A 23,146-nucleotide genomic window follows, 5' to 3' on the forward strand; every position below is an offset into this window, starting at 1 on the left:
TGAAATTCATAATTTAGAGGGCAACAATTAATCATTGTTCTTTACTAACTTGGGAAGCAAAACTCTGTAAACGGAGATTAGGTATAACTGTCGAAGTATCTGAGCAGAGAAAGCCCCTAATAATTCAATGAAACCAGTCTAAGGGCACATGTTGAGAACATACAATTTCAAGAATAAGGTAGTTTCTAAAAGAGTGACAAATGGTACACCAGAAATTAGAAGATGTGTCTTCTTCTTCTTATAAAAAGTCTAGCCAGAGATCGTTTAATAATGTCAAGGACGACATTGTGAAGGCAGAAAGGAAAGTTGGTAGAAGTAAACGTTAAAACATAAATGGCATTTAAAATTCAAGGCCTTTCAAAAATTACAGATCAGCCATAGAAATGTAGAGTTCAAGAAGTTGAGCGGTGATATTTAAGAATTTTAGTCTTCACAAATTTTGATGAATAAAAAAAAAAAACAATGTACAAAATTAAATAATTCATTTAATTTTAGTAACAATTCATATCCAAATATAAATTACATAAATCTTTGGCAGTGCTATTTCAAAAGTAATGCGCTAAATTCAAATATACCATTTAAAAAAAATTAATACTGCATTTTTTTTGTTTAGAGTCTGCTTTAATTTAGAACAATTTCTTCTCCTTTCTTTTGAATAAGTCATTACTTCAATTTTTCCTTTTAAAAACCAACAACTGTAAGTAAATTACAAGAAGTTATCCTTTTATTTTTCTTATGCTAATTGTGCAACTACGTCAATTTTACAAAAAAATTTAATTGAAAAAAAAGAAGTTTTTTAGTCAACTTTTTCTTTTAATTCAAAGAAAAAGCACAAAATTATTTCTGCAATAAAGCTTTTAATTTAATGACTAATTTTTTTGTTATTGTATTCTTTAAATGAAGCTGTAGAAATAAAAATTTAGCTCAAACCCCATAAATAATTTACACGAACCATTTTGTTTTTATTTTTTTTTAAATGGAAGAGCACCTGATAATTATCTTTACAAAGTTAAGTTTTCTTGATCATCTTAAACGTTTGCCTTAAATTTACTTTTTTAAAAACAAAAATTAAATAATATTTACAAGGTAACTTTTTTGTTATTATTGTTTTAGTTTAAATTTATTACAACAGAATTATATAAAAATAAAAGGGATTTTAATCGGTCTTAGCAAGCTGAGCTTACTTTCTTTCTATTTCTCCAGCGATTAGTACATCAGGCTTTGAAGAGGAACCCCAGCACAATGCATGCAATTTATAATTGCATAATTATGACATAGATTCGTAAAAAAAATTCTCTACATATACGAGGGTGGTTTGAAAAGTTCTCGGAATCACCGCTAGATATCAGTGCTCTCGTGCTCTTGCTGCAGGAGAGTGGTAGTGTTGGGTGACAATGGAAAATAAAACTGAGATTCGAGAAGTGATTCAAGTACTTTGTAAAGAAAGGTATGAAAGCAAAGGAAATTCATGCCGACTTTCAGAACACACTGTGGGGGGGGGGGGGGGGGGGAACTCTGCTCCTTCATATTCAACTGTTGTTGCCAAGTGGACCAGCGAGTTTAAATTTGGTCGGGAGTGCTTAGATGGTGATCCGCGTAGTGGAAGGCCAAAAAGTGCCGTCAATGGATCTGAACGAAAAACTAGTTGAAATGAACTCTGGTCATATAAAATATTCAATATTAGGAAACAATGTAGTTCCAGAGTTCATCTGTTTATCCTATTGATAATAAATATCCTATTATTGGGAACAAATTAATGGTTCCTGAAAGATACATCTGGAAGTGAGTAAAAGAACTTTATCCACATCTGTATTGATGGTTGAAGTTTGTCCCAGAAAATTCTATGTTAGCTTATTTTTTTTGTATCTAGCATTAAGCTTTCTTTCTAATATGTGTACAATTTAAATTCACTGTGCCCACTTTAAAGCTTGTTACTAAAAATAAATGCTACAATGAAGTTATGTTATAATCCAAGAAATATCCTCGAAAAGTCTACCAAAATAATTATTTTTCAAATAAAAATATAATATTTCCACCAATAAAAGGAAGCCCCCCCCCAAAAAAAAATTATACTCCGCAGTTTTGCGGGGCCTCAAATTCATTTAGCAATCATGTTTGAATTTATGATTTTGTCCATCTGTGGTAAGTTTTTTTTAGATTTCGTTTAGCGCGATTTCCTCTTTCGTCCACCTTTTAGAGTATTTAAATTCAAGCTTCTGCACTAGAAACTACGTTTCTAAATTAGTAACAACTTCTGTCATTTTTTAACTCCGCGTTTTCCAGGATAATGTCAAATCTTGAGCTGTAGTTGATCTGGGTTTCAACAAAAGACATTAAGCGAAAAAAATAACATGGTATTCCTGGCTTATTCAACCTAAGTACATAGTATAGAGGGATCTACTTTGAAGGTATGCAAAAAACTATTAAAGAAAAGCCTATTCAAGAGGTAATCACAAGACCGCTAAGTAAACACGGCCCCCCCCCCCCATAGGTGTATTCATTGGCAGAAAATTTCTCTCGGTTATGCACGGCCTAGTTCTTTTTGAGAAGTTCGTACACCTTTGAATCGTGGAATCGCACCGATATTGTGGCCAAGGAGACACCGGAAAATGAGAGAAGTTCGCTTCAATTTTGCGGCCAAATACGTCATTACTTGCATTCCAGTAAAATAATAACTTCAAGTCTTTTTGTTACTAATAATTAAACTAATTTTTTAAGAAAAAGAAATTGTGAAGGTTCCCATTTTATTAGGGGGCAATTCTACAATTCAAATAACACTATTAGTATTGTTACTTTGAAATAAGATTTGCAAATTTAAAGCATATGGTCGGACCAAGAATTGACACTGATGAATTTTCGGTATCATCTGAAACGTTGAAAAAGACGGCAGAAACAAAATTAAAAAAAAAAAAAAATGTAACAGTGCTGTGCAGTGTATCCTCCCCTCAGACCCAGAGATGTAATTCCTATTTCATCTGCTTTTTATCTACGAGTAGTAATAGTTTGAAATAATTGTACAAATTCCAAATGGCGGCTAATTAAATTTGAGTTTTTTCACCTCAACCGTATGTAAAACTAGAAAAATTACTAGTGAGTTCTATAGGATATTAATAGCTTTTTCTTTCCTCAACAAATACGTATCTTAACTTATAACCACATTAAAATTTCAATTGCCTCTTACATCAAAAATTATACTTCAGGAATTAAAAAAAAGAGTACGATTAAGAAATATATATATATAAAAATAATATCGCTTAATAAGAATCATCATAAAAATTGATTATTTGAAACAATATAAAAAAAAATAATTCAATTACTGAGCACCTATAAAAATTATCTTACGAATTATAATAATTTATATTATTTATTATAATGATAAATTATTATTTTTATCCACTATAACGATTTAGAAGCGATGTTTTAACTTTTTTTTTTGCCTTTCTTCGATGAACGGTTTTTTTTTTAATCGTTTATCTTCAAAAGATTTGTTCATTATTTTTTGTAAAGAATTAGTTAAGAAATCTTAACGGTAATCAAAACAGAAATAAATGAAAGCAAACACATCGGATAAAATCATTGATAAAGGATTACAGTATGATTAAGAAATAAAACAAAATTATAGGAAAATTCTTACAGTTAGAAAAATTTAAAATAAAATTTATAATAAGTCCATAAATATATGAATTAATAAATAAAAAATATATTGATTACTTTATAGCTTTTGTAATATTCATTTTGATATTTTAGATACATAAAAAAATAATAATTTACTATAAACTTACAAGAAAACTGAATTAAATAAATTCATTTACTTTTCCATTTATATATCACGGTTTAGCTACCCTTCTTTTCAATTTATGGAAGATAAAAGGCACGTAATTTTCTAGATTAATAAAAAGTTAGGAGGAAATTAAATATGGCCAATCAAAAGTAATATAAAACTATTATTTACAAGACATTCTATTTTCAAGTCCTAAACTATTTTTTTCTTATTTTAAAATGAACTAGTTTTTATTTATTTATTTTTTAGGTTGCACCTCTTTGAAATAAAGGACGGTAAATGTGTAATAAATTTGATTTGAGCAAATAGAAAGAGATGAAGACATCTCTTTAACTACGGTAACCAAGAAATACGCACTTATAACCTAATATATTATATATCTTAGCATCTCTTAGCAATCAGAAAATTAAGGTCAGCTTTAGAAGTTTACCATTTTGTTTTTTCCTTTCTTTAATGGCTGAGTAGAACCTTTATTTTTGAAGTACAAAGTTTCTTGGAAGACCAGAAAAACTAGCTAAAGAAGAAAGTAAAGTAAATGAAATCTAAAGTCAAGAGAAGTCTAGACTTGCGACAGAATGTACATATATATGCTCTCTGTGGTTAAGCCTGAGAGGTTCACAAGGTCGGATCACCTGGAGTGGATAGAAAAGGGAAGGATTCTCAAGAGAGAATCTTACTAGCCACAGGAAAAGTAGAGAGAAAAAGTCCCTCACATGCGATAACTGGACCGAGAGCAGGATCTTAGCTGGAAAACTCTGGCGGTCACTCAGAATCGCGAAAAGTGGAAAAGAGAGCGATTGAGGAAGGTAAGCCCCTAAAAGGGACTGTTAATACCAGCAAAGAAGTAGATCACCCTACCATTTGATTAAACATATCTAAAAACTAATCTGATACAAGGTTAGTGAAGCAACTATAAATGAAAGTTAATCTTTAACAAAGTATATTTTTCTTCTAAATTGTCATGATTATGAAGTAAACCTAAGTGCTGTAAATATGTGTTTCATTGCCTAATGAAAAAAGATCCTAAATTATCACAGATTTCAGGATTAACGGCAACAAAATTTATTTTATTTAAATCTAAAGCTGGCCTTAAAACTATTTCTGATTCTTCTTAAATCGCATTACTTTTAAGCAAATAAAAAAAATATATATACATATATAATTGAAAATAAAATAAGTGACTTAAATGAAATACTGGAAAATTAATTCCTTCAAATGAAATACTGGAATTAATTCCTGCCAAAGTAATAATTGGTCAAATAAAGTGTTTTCTTGATATCATTTGTAATCATAAAAAGTCAAAAAACAAAAATGTCATCACATACTTCAAAATTATAAACTTTGCTGTACCGAATGATATTTTATAATTAGGACATTACGAATGATATTATATTGGAAAACTGAACCTTTTTTTGCTGATGCACAAAAAGAAGAAGAAGAAAAAAACAAATATCCTAATCATAAAAGCACTTCCAAACCATGACGATAAGTTGAGAAACGTTGCAGAAGCACTGCTTATAAGCAGAAGGTACTATCGATTGGCAGGACTTATTATCGTCGGAAGCCGAACACATACACCGCTGTTCCTCTAAGTCATAGTTTCGTTATAAGCTTAAGTTTGGACAGGTTAGCTGGTTTATAAGTACGATAGTTGATAGTACATAAAGATCGATAGGTAATATAGTCGTAGACTCAAATTAGGATAGACTTTGAAAATAGAAATTAGAACTAGCAGTTAGTTAATCAGTAATAAGTTTAATCTTAATATAGCAGAAGCAGCTGAACAAAACCCTCGGATGTCCGGTTGGATTAGGATGCTTCTACTGAAAAGTTAGCTAAGGAATGTTGAGGGATGAAAGAAGAGGTGGCCAAGTGAATGTGCACACGACTGTATGGTAAATAGTCGTAAAAAAGATTCAAACATTTATAGCAGTAGTCCATGAATTTCTGAGCAGTTATCGGACACTCCGGAAATCCATTAGAACTGCTAAGAGTTTCAACTTGCTGTATCTTTCGTCGATGATAATGAGTCCCTATCATTTGATAATACCAATTGTCTAAGCCGTGCTTTTGGAACATCTTAAGCACCCAGATCAATAACAAAGGCAAGCGGGCAGAGAAAGGAAATAATTATAAAGCAGGAAAAGAATATAAGAAGAATAATAATAAAGAGGACGAAATAATAATTATCGTTGACTAAAGGATCGGCAAGATCAAATTCCTACAAAATAATAATGATGTTAACGTTATTTAGTATTAAAATAAGTAAGATTACAATACGAATAGCAAAAATTCAAAAAATAAATTCCCTGTATTAAACAAATATATAAAATAAATAATTTATTTAGTCGCAATGCTGTATCTTTATCACTTCTAATTTAGCCTAAAATTTATCTAATTCATCATTTTAACGAGCTAAACTGCAGAAAAATCTATGTTTTTACCTACTTTCATTGTTTACAACTCGTCATTAACGAATATCCTTAAAATTTACAAATATTACTAAATCAATTTAAAATTGAGATCGGTGCATCACTATTTGAATAAATTATTTTGTTTTTTCTTTTTACTGTAAGACTTAGAAAATATTTTAATTAACAAAAATTGTCACTTTTCCCCTTTTTCTTTTTTGTTTTCTTAGGTTTGTTTAATAAGAATTTAAAAAAGAAAGTTAAATTGAAATCTAAAAATATCAAAAAAGCAATCGAAACAACATCATAATATTTACTTAGCTATAGCATTATTTCTGCCAGCTCTTCTCTGACAACGTGGACATGATGGAGTTTTTCTCAGACAAACCGTATGATAACAAGAGCCACAAGCGCTACATCGACTGACTTTTCCCAATTGCCATGGAAATATTATATCAGATGATCTGCACAGCTCGCATACAAATCCACGACCACGGCATAGCTATTTAAAAAAAAAAAAACATGTATTTACTGCAGCCGAAACATATTTAAAAACAAGACGTCTGAATAGAAATCTGAGTTAAATGCTAAAATTAATAAGTTGAAAGAAATATTGGTATCTGAAGCATATATTTAAAGGAAGTTATGGCAATCGTCTAAAAGGAAGTGTTATGTCCGTTATGGATGCCAGGCTTGAGGCCTCTGTTAGGCCAAGAACTACCCAGCAACAATCGTGGAAAAACAGTTAGGCATGGTTCAAAAGGAAAAACTTGTCTGCATCCTAAATGTTTCCACATTTTTATTTACAATTAACAATTAATATATTTCAAATCAACGGTAAACGGTAATAGTTCTAAAAATGAACGGTTTCTGCACAGGGATGTCGTAGCTTTTTTGATAAAACCTATCATCTCCAAACTGTCCATCAAAGTCTATGAGAGATCATCAATCCAGGGGTGGAAATGATTATCAGGATTTCCGCTAAGCTGTCAAGGTCACACAACAGCTTTAGCTCTGCGTACTGCCATATCTTTACTTCCCATGTGCTTAGCAATTTTTGTGCAATTAACGATACCTATCAAGAAGGCGCATTTCTCTTCTTTCTTACAAGATATTATGTCAGAACCGTTACAAACAACTGTCTGATAGCACGGTCCTGCCGTAATACAAGCAAATGGATTCATGATTCCCGTTTGACTAGGGAACAAGGGCTTGTGATTTTTGTATCGTGATAGTCACAAAACTGGAAAAATTAATTACTGATACTTGTCCTCGAATCATGAGACTATGTCTCGGAGTATACAGGAGCCTTAAAGCAGACCGAGAGGTACCAGGGCACACAGTACAAGCACTGAGAGAAAGAAAGAGAGGGTGAGAGAGATAGAGAGAGCGAGGGTGCAATGTGTAAAAAGCACTTCTTCGAACTCAAAGGACCTCACGATGGATTAAAAAAATAGTAAAACTTGCGCCATTACTTTTTAACTTATTCAATATAAGAATTGAAATAAAATTACCTGACAGTTTTCCACGTGCATCGTGGCTTTCTCTACTAATTGTGCAAGCCTTTGCACTAGTTCACCTGATCTAACTTGGATAAGATCTTGTAAAGAATATATTTCTGGCTCCGTTAACATGTACGAATTTTCTTTTTCTAAATCAGCCTTTAAACTAAAAATTAAATAACTAGTGAAAACGAATGAAAAGATTTGATTAAAAAAAAAGGGTAACATAATTAATTGAAAGATAAATTAAAAATATATAACTTACTCTGTGGCAAATCTACATGTAAACACGAAATCTTTAATATAATACAACTGAAGTCTAATATTCCTAGTCCTACAGAGTATTTTAACTCTTTTATATAAGTTAGGATTGATATCACAAAGTGTAAACAGTGGATCGGTACCCATTTGTTCCAATAAGTTGTACGAAAAATTTGATACACCATATCTGAAATATAAAATAAAACATTAAAATTAACTTAGAATAATAAAATATATAAAAGTCAAGTTAGTAAGGTGGGAAACTAAATTAATACTACTTGCTAATCATTCGCTACAATGAATTTCATTCGGGAATCTGAACAGTATTTCTCAATTATTCTTTTTAAAAGTTAAAACAACTTATATTTGTATATTTTACAAGGAAAATCTTATCTAAAAGCTTATTTACTCACTTAGTAAAGTCCCATTTAGCTATAACTCTGCCGGGTACAACAGCTTGTTTGTTACTATGACATCCTGTACAGAAATATCTTGCTAAATATTCACAATATCTAAATCTATGAGCATATTCAGGTGCAACTCTCATTCCACAACCAGCACATTGCATGTTCTGCTTAGTCATTAATTGACGCCTCCTGAAAATAATAATTTATTAGTTAATTTTCTCATTACAAGTTTTCTTACAGCATAAACTTCTTAATAAATAATAATAATAAAAACAAGAAGACAGAACCTACAACATTGTAATACATACGTCCCAGGAGAAGGGCTATGAAAATGTAACTGTAAATTTAACAACTTCTCTCAAAATTAATAAGCCTCTCTATAATAATTTATCGAAATCGTAAGATCTTTCCCATTTAGAAAATTAATCATTTCTAGCACTGATACAACACTTTTCTTTAATAATTTAATTTATACACCACAATAACATGGACAACAATCCAGCAAATTGTAACAGTGACTCTACCTTCTTGGTAGTGCAAAGGGAAAATAAATTATAGTATTTCCTTGAAAAGAATATATATTATTTAGCTTTAAAATCCCATTTCCAATCTTTAGATAAATACTACCTATATAACTATTCAAATAAAAATAGTTCAATGACAATAGAAATAAACAGTTTTGACACTTAACTACAAAATTACTAAAAATACTAATTTATGTCCTAAATTAATGTTTTTTGACATTATTCTTTAACGCGCATTATAACAAGTGTACCTCCCAATTCATGTATATTATTATAAGATATACTTAGTTAATATTTAAGATACAACGCGTACTAAGAGAGTAGTTTCATTTTCAATGACTTGTTGCTAGATTTTTATTTGTTAATCGGTCATCTGGTAACTGTAGAACTTCACAGATATAATTTTGATGCAATCAAAGGGTATACAAGTGGGGGACAAACCAGTTTTCACAGATAAAAAAAGTCGTTCCAAATATAAATCGGAATAATTTCAACCATTTTTCAATCTCTTCATATTGGGAACCATTGCAAATCTGCGCACCATAGGTTAGAAAAACTAATGATAATTTCAAATACTTGTATTTTAGATTTAAATTTATTTTTTCAATAAAGTCTTGTCAAACTGCATTTCTAGAAAAGACATTAGCTGAGAATCAATTGATCATGTTTTGTGCTGTATAAAGCTATTAAATATCTTCAACTTACTGTGGTGGGGGATGAGGCGTGAATATTATCTGTGGTCTTGGAGGTGCCCACTGTGCATTTCCCCGTAGTGCAGTAGCGTTGCGTAAATCTTGTTCTTCGGCGTCATCTGGATTCACAACGTAACTTGTCGGCATGGGTAGTAACTAAATAAAAGAAGAATGCTTATGTTTATTACTATCACTTAGAAAGAAACCTCTCCTTGGGTATGTGTAGCTGAATAAATCCACAGTGCACTCTGCATGTCACATATAAGGCGATTAGAAGTTTACACTTTCCAGCATGCATGTATTATACATGTTACGTCTACAATCACTACAACCATCCCACACAGATCAGACTAGGGCACATACAGTACACGATCAGAGCTACCACATAGATCGATTTGGACGAAAACCTTATTGTCGGCCCCTCTGGTTAGCAATCAGCCCAAATAACAAATTAGAACATCCTGCAATTCCACTTTTTGAGATATGCTTAATACACGTACCGTTTTCTAACACAAGAGATCTCAAAACTGCTAAGCGTAAACTCAAAAGAAGAAAAAAATATGTTTTCCAAGTTCTCATTTTATGAACAGTGTAAAGAACAATGCGATTTTGTAAAATTCACCGACTATGTAAAAGCGTTAATTACCAATTATTAGACGTTTTATATGTGTATAAATTATATATTATTACTGACTTGTTGAGGTGCATCTTTTTCAGAGACAAGCCAACGAATATCTGACGCCCTGGGCAGATGACGATCGTGAAATTTACTCAGCAGAGAAAGTGCTACAGATTCTGCAGAGTTAGCTAAATCTGGACTAGTAGCATGTCCAATGGAACTTGGGCTCAGTTTATCTTTCTTCAGTGGCCATGAAGATGGTGACTTTTCTTTATCTTTTGGCCTCATTAAATCTGCTTCTGAATACAATGAGGCCATAGAAACTGATAGACCTGAAGAAGAATTATTTATAAGGTAAATATTTACTTATTTTTGAAAATAGAGGTTGATGGGTTTTTTAAATTTACAATAGTCTACAGACATATTTGTCGAATGTGCAGGTCGTTTGCAATCATCAACAGAACATAAAGAGGCGCTGAAAAATGGAATACAAATACAAGTTTAAAGAGCTGTAGCCTAGTTTAAAAAATAAAATCCAAAATCTCAGACAAAATTGCTGCTATTCAGAAAGATAGAAATCCCAAGCAAGAGGCGCCCTTGGAGATTTTATACTGGAGAAAAAGAATTTAGGACCACCATTCAACACATACTTCCTGAAATCTAAACAAACCCTCCTGAAAATTCAGTGCACCATTTTACTCAGCATTTACTTTCTCGAAGGAAGCGAATCACATTACCAAGAAACTACAAAAGATCATCCTCTTAAGGTTATTTCTCTAATTAGTTCAAGAAGTCTGCGTCATCAAACTTTTTGGGCATGCCTAAGGAATAAGACTAACCCAATGCTCTAATCAAAATCTAGTCTCTCTCTCTGACACTGGCGGCAAAAGGAATCCCTTGAAATAAAGCAAGCACAATTCTGCAGAAAACCGTTGGCTAAAATCAACTGATGTTCTGGCGCTGAAAAAATATTTATGAACTGAAGTTTTTATACGGGAAGAAAGACTGAATTTAAACTTCATCAGACTTTAATGTCAACATCTCTTCGCAACTTTATTGGTCAAGACTATGACAAAAAGCGGGATCTTTGAAATAAAAGAATTAATAATAATTAATTCTAAAGAAGAGTTGACAGGAAGTGATCTGAAAGAGAAATCTAGTCTATAAATTTGAAGTTCCATTAGTTTCAAAAGTTAGTTCATAATATTCAGGCATAGGTAAACGATGTAAATATGATTATATTGTGACAACGATATTCCCAAGGTTTACTTTATAGACCAGGAATTGCGAATTTCTTTTTTTTTTACAGGATCGAAGATAACAACAACTACCTCGACAGGGATGCTAAAAGTCCAAGTTGTCCCATTCCAGGGATCAGTTAGGATACGGTAGACCGAAATCATTATGAAAATGTGGCCAATGATTTCTGGGCTGGGAAAAAAAGAACTCTGAGGACAGTATTCGCATGAGGATTTTTACGAAGTAAAGAAATTCTGACCACAAGAATCAAGAACAAGGTCTCAGTTGTTTAAAAAATTTCACAAATCAAAAATTTGTTTTACCTACAATAAATAATTATTAAGGTAAATACCTGAATTACTAATATCTGCCAGATTGGTTGGCGTAACTTGATCTACTTCCATATCCTCGACATCATCTACCCATAAACTATCGGTACTGCCGCATGAGTCCGAGGATTTAGGACTAAAACTCTGGTCCGTTGTATTCGCTATGCAGGTTAACAAGAAGATTTTGTTAATTCTTAGTTATCAATCACTTTCAATGTAAACAAATTGATCTTAACGAAATAGTCAATCGGCATCAATCGGTCAATAGTTGATCAAACATTACTTACTATTGTCACTAAGAGAGAGGGTGAATAATCCTCTATTCTTCTCTTCCTGTTTAAGCTTCCGTCGTAACCTAATCCTTTGTTTTAGTTCCTTAATTTCCTCATCGCTTTCTTCGATTACTTCATCTAATAACCTCTCCAGCTTATTGCATTTTACCTATATGTAAAACAATTAAATATTAAGTATTAAAAAAAAACTATAGTTTAGTTATTATTTATAAAATGAACAGTTATATTCTTAGAAGTGATATTTAAAATATGATAGAAGTTATGTTTATAAAATGTGTTTGGGCATCCGTGTGACCAACATAACTAAAAAAATAAAATTGTATAAACCAGAGTTCCGCAACAGGTGCGCTACGACCCTCCGATGAAACATTTCTTGGTGAAAGGTGTGCCATGTTTTTCCCAGAAAAAAGGAAATTTATGTATATATATATAATATATAATCTCATATAGACTTCGGCATGACTTCAATTTCTTGCCTTTTTTCAAGCTGATGACCTGATGATCAGCTGTTATAAGCTGATAAAGGAGGATAGATCCTCTCTGGGGGAACATTGAGAGATGTTTGGCTCTAGGAGCGGTCATATCTAACTGTAGCCTTTACGCTCTTCCTGAGCCTTCCTTGAAGAGGAAAATGGATTTTAATTACGATCCATCCGGTTTCACTTAATAATGGCAGCCTTCTTCTGAGTATCTTAAAAGGGGAAGTGTTTGTTGGCACAGAGAGTGGTGATTCCTGAATGCAGACACTGGGCACTATTCCTAGATCTTCCCTAAAGTACCTAAGGGTGACAAAATACCTTCGTCAGCCACACGCTTAAGAATTATGTTTGAAATTGGTCAATGCACATTTATTTTAAACGGAGAAGTGAGAAGCAGACTTGGTTACGCTTTCTTAAGAGTACCGTTTTTTGGACTGAAAATATTCCGTTTTTAGGGAGTAAATTATTGTTACACAAATTAGTCTAACAATCCGAAGTTTAAATAAATTGTAAAACATAAACAAAGATGTTTACTTGTTCAATGGCAGCAATAATAGCTTCTGATATACAGAAATGGGCGTTCTCCCGATCCAATTCAGCACCTGCAGCTGAAGACAGACTAGAAGACAAGAAACTGGTAAGACTTTGACCAGTTTGTGGTTTCGGAAAATGACATCCTCCGGTGCTCATTGGTTTTACACTAACACCTCCTCCATCCTCGATAAAAGATTTTTTCTTACGACGGGTATGATCTGGTTGTGAATGATGATTATGCTGATTATGCGGCAACTGTGTGGGAGTAACTGGTTTAGTGTTGCCTTTACCAGTTGATTCGACACTTTCTCCGCTACTTGCACTGGTAGGAGGTGCAGCTCGTTTTTCCCGACGTAATGAAGCCGCATCCCGTGGTTTTGAATAATCAATCTTCAAGACTGAAGGTGTTAATTCGGCTACTCTGGATGATAGTCTTTGTAAATTAGAAATAGCCGGCGAGGAAGGCACAGTCTTTGTTCTACGTTCCAATCTCAAAGATACCTAGTCACAAAAAAATTGTATTAAAAAATTATTTTGATATTTCGAAAACATAGTTATTTTACATAACTTAAGTCATCACTTAAAAAGAAAGAATACCAATGTAATGTAACCCCAGTGTAATGTTGTGTGCACACTCACATGACTTTTCCTTATAACTATTTTCGAGTTGAATTATTTAAGCATTTTATCACACCTAAAAAAAAACTAATTTCCCCAGAAGTATTATCCAAATAAAAACTTATAAATACAAAATTTGAGAAAATTCATAAGGCATTTTGAAGAAAATTCACTGGAAAATTATAAATTCATTGAGTAATGTGATACTTCCATTATTTGTGAATTTTCTATTAACTCGGAATTTAATCGTAGACATTTTCCAGGAAAAATGTTACAAAATAGAAGTTGGGGCCACCATGAATACAATTTCGGTAAACTTGATCCATTGTAAATTGTTGTTGGAGCCATTTTGGAGAAAATCTCAAACAAGTATGGTACTTTCGGTTAAGATAGTTTGATAGCTAGTTTGCAGCCAGGTCGATTGGTAGGATTCAATCTAAATATAAAATTTTAACTTCCAGCTGTTTTTATTTTTTAAGATAATTTGTTCACGTGTACAAAAACACGGAGACCTTTCTAATAACCACTATTTTGGGCTCAAGAGCTCAAAACGAATATTTTCGATGATTATTTGAAATGGAAAATTGGACACGTCCACTAATACACTGTCCTGACTATACTCACCTACTGTTCAGAATCTTGGACTGACGTCAGGATTATGAACACAAAATTCTGCGGTGCATCTACGGTCTACACCAAAAAAAAGGAGTGCGACCAACGAAAAATCCCTTCCAGGAATCGATAAGGTGAAATAAGCGGACCATGAACGTCACAGACGAAAGTTAGCTGCAAATTGTTTGAAAAGGAATTGTATTGAACCCGAAGAATGTTGAGGCCAAATTAGAAGTGCTACGTTGAAGAGTGTCGGACGGAAGTAAAGGAGCAGTCAACCTCTAGACTAATCTGATTAATAAACCACTAATGATGGATGAAAGTCTGAAACCGGAAGGAAAGGCGTACCTTTGGTCTGTAGGGATAAAAAAACATGGTTGATACGTCGCATAAAATCAGCGCTATCAATAAATGTAATATTATATATATCACAAGTAACTAACCTCAGTTTTAGACGGATCATTCAACGAAGAAAGACTTCGCCATGGTTTAATTTTATAAAAGCGTTGTTGGTTTTTCATTTTTGAATCTGTTATCATAGATTCTTTAGTAGAGACGTTTTTAGTATCTATCTTTTTGGGAACTTCATGCATTTCAGTAGAATTTGAACGGCTGCTCCACATTGTCCTCTGGATAGACTCAGGAAAAGATGAACAACGTCGATGGAATTTTTCCTGAGCCTGTATGCTCTTCTGAGATATGTACTATAAATATTTGAAAATTGCATTATTATTATTATTATTATTATTACTATTATTATTATTTAAGGCATCGCGAGAAAATAGAAAGCATAAGTGTTCTCATACCAAGCTTGGATGTATTTCTGTCAACAAAGAAAGCTGATTCTGTTCTATCGCTCGAAGACAGATAAGAGCTGCTTCTACATACTGGGGATGTCTTAGAAATGCTTTTGGTGTATAACAAGATGCTAAGTGCTGTTCATCTGAGACAAGCCAGGATACTTTTTCAGAAAGGCTGTGCGTTTCAATACTATAAAATAAAAACAATTAAAATATCTAAATTTGATATTTCGTGAAACGGGTAATAAAATTTTTATTTTGAAATGGCGGTAAGAAGGTAGTGGAAAACATATACCTGTTATGGAGCCATATCATAGCCTTATCTGTGTGCGGATGAGATGGAGGAGAGTTTGGACATACAGGTGTTGGTGAGGACGCCAGAGCCGGCTGTAACCAGCTCAGCCCTTCAATAAAAATCCAACAATCCTCTTCTCCCTGTAATAAAAAAAAGAAAATATTTGAAAATGTATAGGCAACTAACATTTAAGTTTGATTAAATTGGCAGGTAGTAAAAAATGTTGAATGGCAAGGACAGAACACTGACCGAAAGCTACACGACTTTTTCAAAAACTTTAATTCTCGAATTTCGGCTACGTATTCTTAATTCTTGCTAACATTATAAATTTTATAAAACCTGAATATTCCGAAACGACTGAGTTAGGCCTATTCCCGCCCCAAGTATATAAATCGTCGGGGTCATTATCCAGAAACTTTTAAACAAGTGAAAAATCCACTTTATAGAACTCATGAACCTGAAAACATATTTTCATTGAAAACTCAAGAAATTTTGTCACTATCGCAACATATCCTTCGACATAAAAGTAAAAGATAGCAGAATAAACGTTGGCAAATAAGGTGAAATACATGCCTAAAAAAAGTGAAAAGTAAAACCAAAATTCTTGAAAGCCAGATATTTTAAATTTTACTAATTGAGTTCTGTATTTTTTTTTTTTTGTCAATTAATGCACCACTTATTGAAAAATATGTTAGTTGAACTACCAGTAAGTGAATGTGTGTACATTCAAACCAAGAAAGATGATTCATCTTAAACCTGACTTCAATTCCTTAACACAAATTCATATATATATAGCTTATTCAATGTTGAAGAAACTTATGATACACTAAACACCTTTCTATTATTTTTACCAGCTATAAATTAAGAAAAGCAACAATAATTTTTAAAGTTAATTTGCATTCTGTTTTTTTAAATAAATAAAAACTGATTCATAAATCTATTAAAGCAATAAACATTTTATGACAATCTTTTATCAATAAAATAAAAACCAATCTTACATTTTGTTTGTAAATTCTAAATTCATGTTTAAATATCTTCTCGATAACCCTATGTAATCTATTTAACGCTCCATAAATGTTCCATATATTTGGAACTTGACAACTAAGTAGTCCTTCAACAACAGTCTTCAAATTTAACAGCAATTGCTGAAGAGAATCATCCATCATTATTTCATCATGAAATAGGTAATGAACACTGCAACAATTTGTTAATATCAGCAATCGAAATTTTTCAAACTTTATTTTTCATAATTAGTACTAGAATGGAAAAAAATTTTTGTACAAGGCTTAAAAGTCAAATATTGAGTAGTATATTAATATTCTGTTTCTACAATCTGATAACATAAGTTTCAATTAATTTAATAGAAGAAAAAGATCAAATGAATATGCAATAGTAAAATACTTGTCTAGAGCGAATGAAACAAATTTACCTGTATCAATAAGTTTTTTAAAATTTATTATTACACTTTTATTCATGAAACTGTTCATTTTGTGCATCTTTAACATATAGTACAAAGTAAACAGAACACACAGAGAAATCTTGAGAGAGGTTACGCCTCTCCCATCAGGTTAAGGTTAAGATTAAGGTTATTTGTTTGAACATTGTTGAAATATCAAATTGCCTCGTTGGCCAACATGAAAGTTACTCATTAGAACCTCGTTCAAAGGTTAAAACTCTAATTAATTGATACCGCTTTGCAGTGTACTTCACAGTGGTTGTCCATGGTCAATTAATTGATTCTAAATCAAGATTGTCTAGGGTGGCAGGATGGTTTCAACCAAATATATTTAAACATTTTTGTTTAAAGTTTATTCCAAAGTTAATCTTATTTTAATTACTCATTTAAGATAATTACTATTCATACATATATATATACATTCCAATCAAAGAGTGAAATGTTTAATTTATTTCATTAATAGTGATTGAAATAATTCAAATGTGCATTTTAATGTTAATTTCTGGATAAAATGCAAAGTGTAATAAATACAGTTAAAGGTACAGCTCTTGGAGTTGCCGAATATCTCACCCCAGTGTTAAAGGTGGGTTCAAACAGTATTCTTCAAATAATTGTTTCACTTGTGAGTATTTTACGTGTGTATTTCAATAAAAGCATTGATTTTTATTTTAAAAAGTAATCAAGGAAGAATCTTTTTTTTAAAAAAAGATCCTATAGTTAATTTTGGTAAGAATGAACTGGTATGCAGCAAATCATAGAAATAGAGATTATTAAATTAAAAGTCCTCCATCTCCTTAGTCAATTTTTGTTAGTCGATCTGCTAAAACCCGGTAACGAAGTTTACCGTTATGTCATGAATTGCCAATTCATTTCGACTTCAGTTGTAAACTATTTATAATTTTGTTTCAGGGAATTAATTTATATATCTGTCTTCCAAAAATTAGATAATAAAATTTTGAACTTGACAAATTTTTTTTTATATTAGGAATCCAAATTTCGTGAAACTGGAGTCATCACACCAGAAGAATTTGTTGCTGCTGGAGATCATCTTGTCCATCATTGTCCTACATGGCAATGGGCTGTAGGAGATGAATCGCGTGCGAAACCTTATCTTCCAAAAAATAAACAATTTCTCATTACTAGAAATGTACCTTGTACTCGTCGCTGCAAACAGGTAAGATACTACGTCTTCTTAATTGCTTGGAATGTTAAATTTCTTTATTGTTCTACTTTCTTTTGATAGTAAGCTTTACTTTTAGATGGAGTATTCTGAGGAGCAAGAACGATTGATAGACCCCGACGATCCAGACGGTGGATGGGTTGATACTCATCATGTTGATCCAACAGATGTGCTTGATGATAACGTATCTGATATGACTTTTGAAAACGTTGAAGAAGTAATAATAAATTTATAATTTAATACATAAGTTGTTCTCATAGGCGGCTCTAAAGGACAGGGGACTTAGAGCATAAGCCCGTCAAACTTTACATAGCATTTTTTTTTTAATATAGAGACACTTTTTGTTTTCTTAAGTACAGTAATACTAAATTCAGTTAAGTAACAGATCTAAATTGCAGTAATTTTTATTTTCTCAAAAAAACAGCAACAATCTTCTTTTAAAGCCGTAATAAATAATGTAATTATTTAAATTTATGTTTTTCATGACATTCTCTCTCACAATCATGAACAAAGTTTGATGTAGTCATTCTTTCAGAAACCTAGGAGATTTCGTTTATTTTGATGTTTGATTTAAAAATTCTTTTCTTGTCGCACTAAAAATTTAAATACTCATATAAGATCACAATTTGCGATGTTAAAAGCTAGTTAATTTTTGACTAATTACCGTTAAAGACTACAAATGTGTTCAAAATCTTGCCTGCAAAGGACCCTTGATGTTGCGCACCTTACAAAACCCAAAAAAAAAAAAATCTTGCCTCTGAAATTATTGAGCTAGATCCACTTATGGTTCAGAATTGTTTAAAAAATACTTTCAACATATTTATTTCATTTATTTTTTTTTTAAGAAATCAAAACCCAATAGCATAGTAGAGAAGAAAAAGGAAAACAATGACAAACAAGATAACTTAAAGAAAGATGATGAAGATGAAGAAGATGATGAAGCTGTAGACATGGAAGAATTTGAAGAAAGTGGACTTCTCGATGAAGAAGATAAAGTAAGAAAAGATTTTTCTTACTAAAAATAAGCTTTTTCTTTATTTAACTAATAATAATTCGTGAAATCAATGTATTCGTAAATATAATAAATCTTAAAAAAAAGTCTTTAAAATCTTCTGCAGGTCCTCTTAACTTTGCTAGTAGAACGAATAGATCTGTATAACATGAATATTGACAATCTTTTTTTTTTGTTTGTCTTTAAAACAGTTGTATTGATCTGCTTGATAAAAAGAACGATATTTGAAATTATTTGTATAAACTTGCTTATTCAGTTCAAACATTGTAAAGAAATTTTTTATAATTCAAAATTGATTTCAGGATTTCTAAGATTAAAACATATATGTATTTCGTTAAATGTACGAGCTTGTGTTTAAAATTTCGAGCGGTCAAATTCCAACAAAATTGAATATTCGCTTTTAATTTCCAGTATTCAATATTTATTTAATATGTTTTAAATAGAGCATTGCAAATATTCCAAAAAGTACAGCAGAAGAGACTGTGATAGAAGATGGAGAAATAGTTAAAACCAGAACATATGATCTTCACATCACATATGACAAGTATTATCAGACTCCAAGACTATGGCTTACTGGATATGATGAGGTACGATCTGTTCGATAGACTTTTCTTTTTGATGCGCATATTGGATAATCATACTTTCATTTTATAAGCTATCTTTTTTCGGTGTCATAATAATTATTTTGTGTATTTCGTTCAAAGTAACGAATTAAAGATAGTTATTGATATGTAGTTTTACTTTACCTTCTTTTTAAATTTAGTTTTTTGTATAGCATCGTGGAACCAAGTTTTTAAAAATGTTTCTTACTTGATCTTCTATCACCTCATAGTCTGACAGCTTTCATCCTACATATTTATTTTGTCATGCTTTTCCTTCATTAACTAACTTTCTTCTTATTCATCCTTGCGCCTCATTTTCCGTGTACTTCCTACAGATCACCCTTCCAACTTATCCTAAGCATTGCCTCATACTTTTTGTCCTTCAAAGCAGAGCTTATTCTCCTCTATGTTTTCTCCCACTTCCAGTGTTGTCGCGTTGCCCACGTAGTCTCGCCTGAGCCTCTCTCATCCTTTCTTATAGTCTGGCTTACACATATATTTTTTACTTAAAGACAATGACTCCGATAGGAATGAAAAGCGGATGAAACATGGATCTTACAGAGTGTTAAAGATTATTTCGCAATGATTTCTGTTATAAAGTGGTTTCTTTAATCGAAAAACATAAATCAGTTTTCTCTTTTAGCTTCTTCCATCAGACCGTTCTCCATCAAATTCTCTTATACAATCCACTTTGAGGACCTGTTCTACCTTCTCTTTGAAGCTTCTCTCTTACAACTATTCTCTTGCTTGACCTCTTAGTTTTTTGTAGTTAAGGCTTATCTCCAAGGAATTCAATAAATTCTTCTTTCTTCCAGTATTTAAATAATAATTTTGATATCTCTAGTACTTAAATTGATTTTCCTTCCAAAATTTTAGAACAGAAAACCACTCACCGTTGAACAAATGTATGATGATGTCAGTCAAGATCATGCTAAGAAAACTGTGACCATGGAAACTCATCCTCATATGCCTGGTCCTCCAATGGCTTCGGTACATCCTTGCAGGTAGTTCTTGATTTTTAGTCTCTCTTTTCATAAATTAACGAAACTAATATTTTAGAAAGCCATCTAGTGTTTTCGTTACTTAGTTAATTGATTGAAAATGTGCGTGTGCTCAAATATTGGGCTTAAATTAATCTCAGATACTCTTAGAGAGCATTCAGATACTCCATACTTATGATAAAGATAGATTGATTCCACGAGACGTTGATAGTCATCCCTGGCCACCGCGATCTAAAGGATTCTTTTTGGTACCATAATTAGAAATGTGTCTTTTATGTATGATAAGATCTTGGATTCTGGGAAGATACTTCTGCGAAAAATTTGAAGGCATGAGTTTCTCTTTTCTGAAGACATCTTCATAGACAACCCGAGCCATTTTTAATGTCAGTGTAGGTGCTGTGGTTTGTTCAACCTCGCTTGAACGGAGAAGAGCTTCCTTATATGCAGATCATATTTCCGAGCTGTTAATGAACTGGGACTAGTTGATGGTCTTTTTTAATGGGCACTGCTCTGCTCAAGAAATGATACCAATCTCTAACATTTTCTGTTAAGAACGGCTGAAAGAGCGAGTTACTAGCGTTGAACTATTCAGAAATAACTTTGGGCCTGGTGAGCATTGGGTTTGCGAACTTGCTTTGAGCCATCAGCTAACATCCATAAATTTCGCACTGATTATGGGCCGTTTGATCCACTTACCTGTGCATATGTACTATTCTGCCCTTTTATGCGCCAAATTGTACCTAAGAATTTTAACCGACATAACTATAAACAACATTATTGACTGATACTTATGCTGTGTTCTACCAACAGATTTGAGCAGATAAAGAACATTTTTACATACTACCACTTCCTCCCTCTCACTCTCTGATCGTATTGAATTTCCAGATCTTCAGAGATGAATGCTTCAAATTTTTTTTGCAGCATTTTGACTTCTATTGATTAGTTTCAAGGTAGTATCAAGTAGTAGGAAGTATGAAGACAAAAAAAAGGAAGAATCTGTATAAACAAAAATTCTCTATAGAAACCTGATGCAACCCTCTAGGAAAATGGATAATCCGTATCCGCTCAAATTGAAGAAGAACTTACTTTGACATCTAGAATCGATGTTATGCATTTTAGTAGTTCATCATTTTGAACATTAGTTTAATAATGGCTTCCTATACTGTAAACTTTTTTTTAAAGTTCATTTCAAATTGAGTAATTATTTAATTCTTTTTCTTTAATATGCACTTCATTTTTATTAATTTTCTTTTTTGTTTTCGATTTTACCAGGCATGCTGTTGTAATGAAAAAGATAATTGAGACAGTTCTAGAAGGTGGCGGAGAACTTGGAGTCCATATGTATTTAATTATTTTTTTGAAATTTGTGCAATCAGTTATACCAACAATAGAATATGATTATACCCAGAATTTTACTATGTGAATCTTCACACACAAAACAAAAAAAAAATCACTTATTTCAGAAATTTCAGCAATTTAGCCAATACATTTGAAATCTTAGCTTTTGATTTTTAGTTGTATTTACGAAAATAATTTTATTCGCATTAATATTATAATTCTTAAGCTTTCAATATTATATTTTGGAAGATTGAAAAGTATTTTTTGCCCCATTGTAAATTTATTGAAATGTGTATATTTATTTAATATAATATTTTCAAATATATATGTATTACTTTTAATTATTTTGCCTCATATTTAATAAATAATAATAATAAACCATATATCATAATTAGTGGTATACAAATCTTCATGCAGTGTTCATTGAAATTAGGAGACCATTTCTGCTTTTTCCAATTGTAGTTACTTTTTTTTTCAAAATAGATCGACCCAAGATGCACAATGTAGCATTGCCATATAAATTAACTATCAAATACCCAGAAAGCAGTATTCCATTGAAATTAGGTGACCATTTCTGCTTTTTCTATTGGTTTTTACTTCTAGTTTTTCAAAATAGATCAACCCAAGATGCACAATCTAGTATTGGTGTTATTATTAACGATCAAATACAGGAACAGCAGTCTTCCAGGGAAATTTGGGGAAAGGATCCATCTTTCTCAATAGTTTTTACTATTCGTTTTACAAAACAGATCGACCCACCATGTACAATCTAGCACTGGCCTTGTTATTACAATTCATATAAGGAAATCAGCAGTATTGCAGTTAAATTAACTCTTTGGGGCTAGGTGGGTTAAAAACTGACCCACCTTTTGCTGCATGGTGGGATATAATTTAACCCACCTTGAAAAGTTGAAATTATTCATACATACAGCTTAATATGTTATTTAAAGTTTTTTCATTCAGTTGGCAGTGCTATGCACCAATAGTAAATGCGAAAATAAGTGAAATAATTTTTATATTTATTATAAATTTGACCGATAGTAAAAAATGGTGGCACCGCATACTGTTCTATTATTTGGATGCAGCTGTTGTTAATTCATATATTGTTTATAAAAAATTGGGTCAAAACATGGAACTTAAACATTTCAAGGAACAGTGTGC

At 31.9% G+C, this 23,146-nt stretch overlaps 2 protein-coding genes across 2 annotated transcripts; one reads left to right on the top strand and one right to left on the bottom strand.

Moving 5' to 3' along the window:
- Positions 1-465: 465 nt before the first annotated feature.
- On the bottom strand, positions 466-16,966 carry Rubicon (run domain Beclin-1-interacting and cysteine-rich domain-containing protein rubicon). The gene is made up of 15 exons (XM_074139061.1): positions 16,826-16,966; positions 16,395-16,590; positions 15,397-15,536; positions 15,108-15,291; positions 14,745-15,005; positions 13,072-13,572; positions 12,053-12,206; positions 11,789-11,926; positions 10,273-10,529; positions 9,592-9,734; positions 8,369-8,551; positions 7,960-8,142; positions 7,707-7,860; positions 6,510-6,694; positions 466-695 (listed from the first exon to the last, which is right to left on the bottom strand). Exons 2-15 carry the CDS (start codon positions 16,560-16,562, stop codon positions 566-568), a joined length of 2,781 nt encoding a protein of 926 aa, XP_073995162.1. The 5' UTR covers positions 16,563-16,590; positions 16,826-16,966; the 3' UTR covers positions 466-565.
- A 178-nt stretch (positions 16,967-17,144) lies between these two features.
- Atg3 (Autophagy-related protein 3) lies at positions 17,145-22,326 on the top strand. The gene is made up of 7 exons (XM_074139073.1): positions 17,145-17,435; positions 17,838-18,026; positions 18,112-18,249; positions 18,878-19,027; positions 19,488-19,631; positions 20,523-20,650; positions 21,920-22,326. Exons 1-7 carry the CDS (start codon positions 17,364-17,366, stop codon positions 22,068-22,070), a joined length of 972 nt encoding a protein of 323 aa, XP_073995174.1. The 5' UTR covers positions 17,145-17,363; the 3' UTR covers positions 22,071-22,326.
- Positions 22,327-23,146: the final 820 nt, after the last annotated feature.

Source organism: Rhodnius prolixus, unplaced genomic scaffold (assembly GCF_049639745.1).
Source record: "Rhodnius prolixus isolate KJV_2025 unplaced genomic scaffold, Rpr scaffold_17, whole genome shotgun sequence".
NCBI lineage: Eukaryota > Metazoa > Arthropoda > Insecta > Hemiptera > Reduviidae > Rhodnius > Rhodnius prolixus.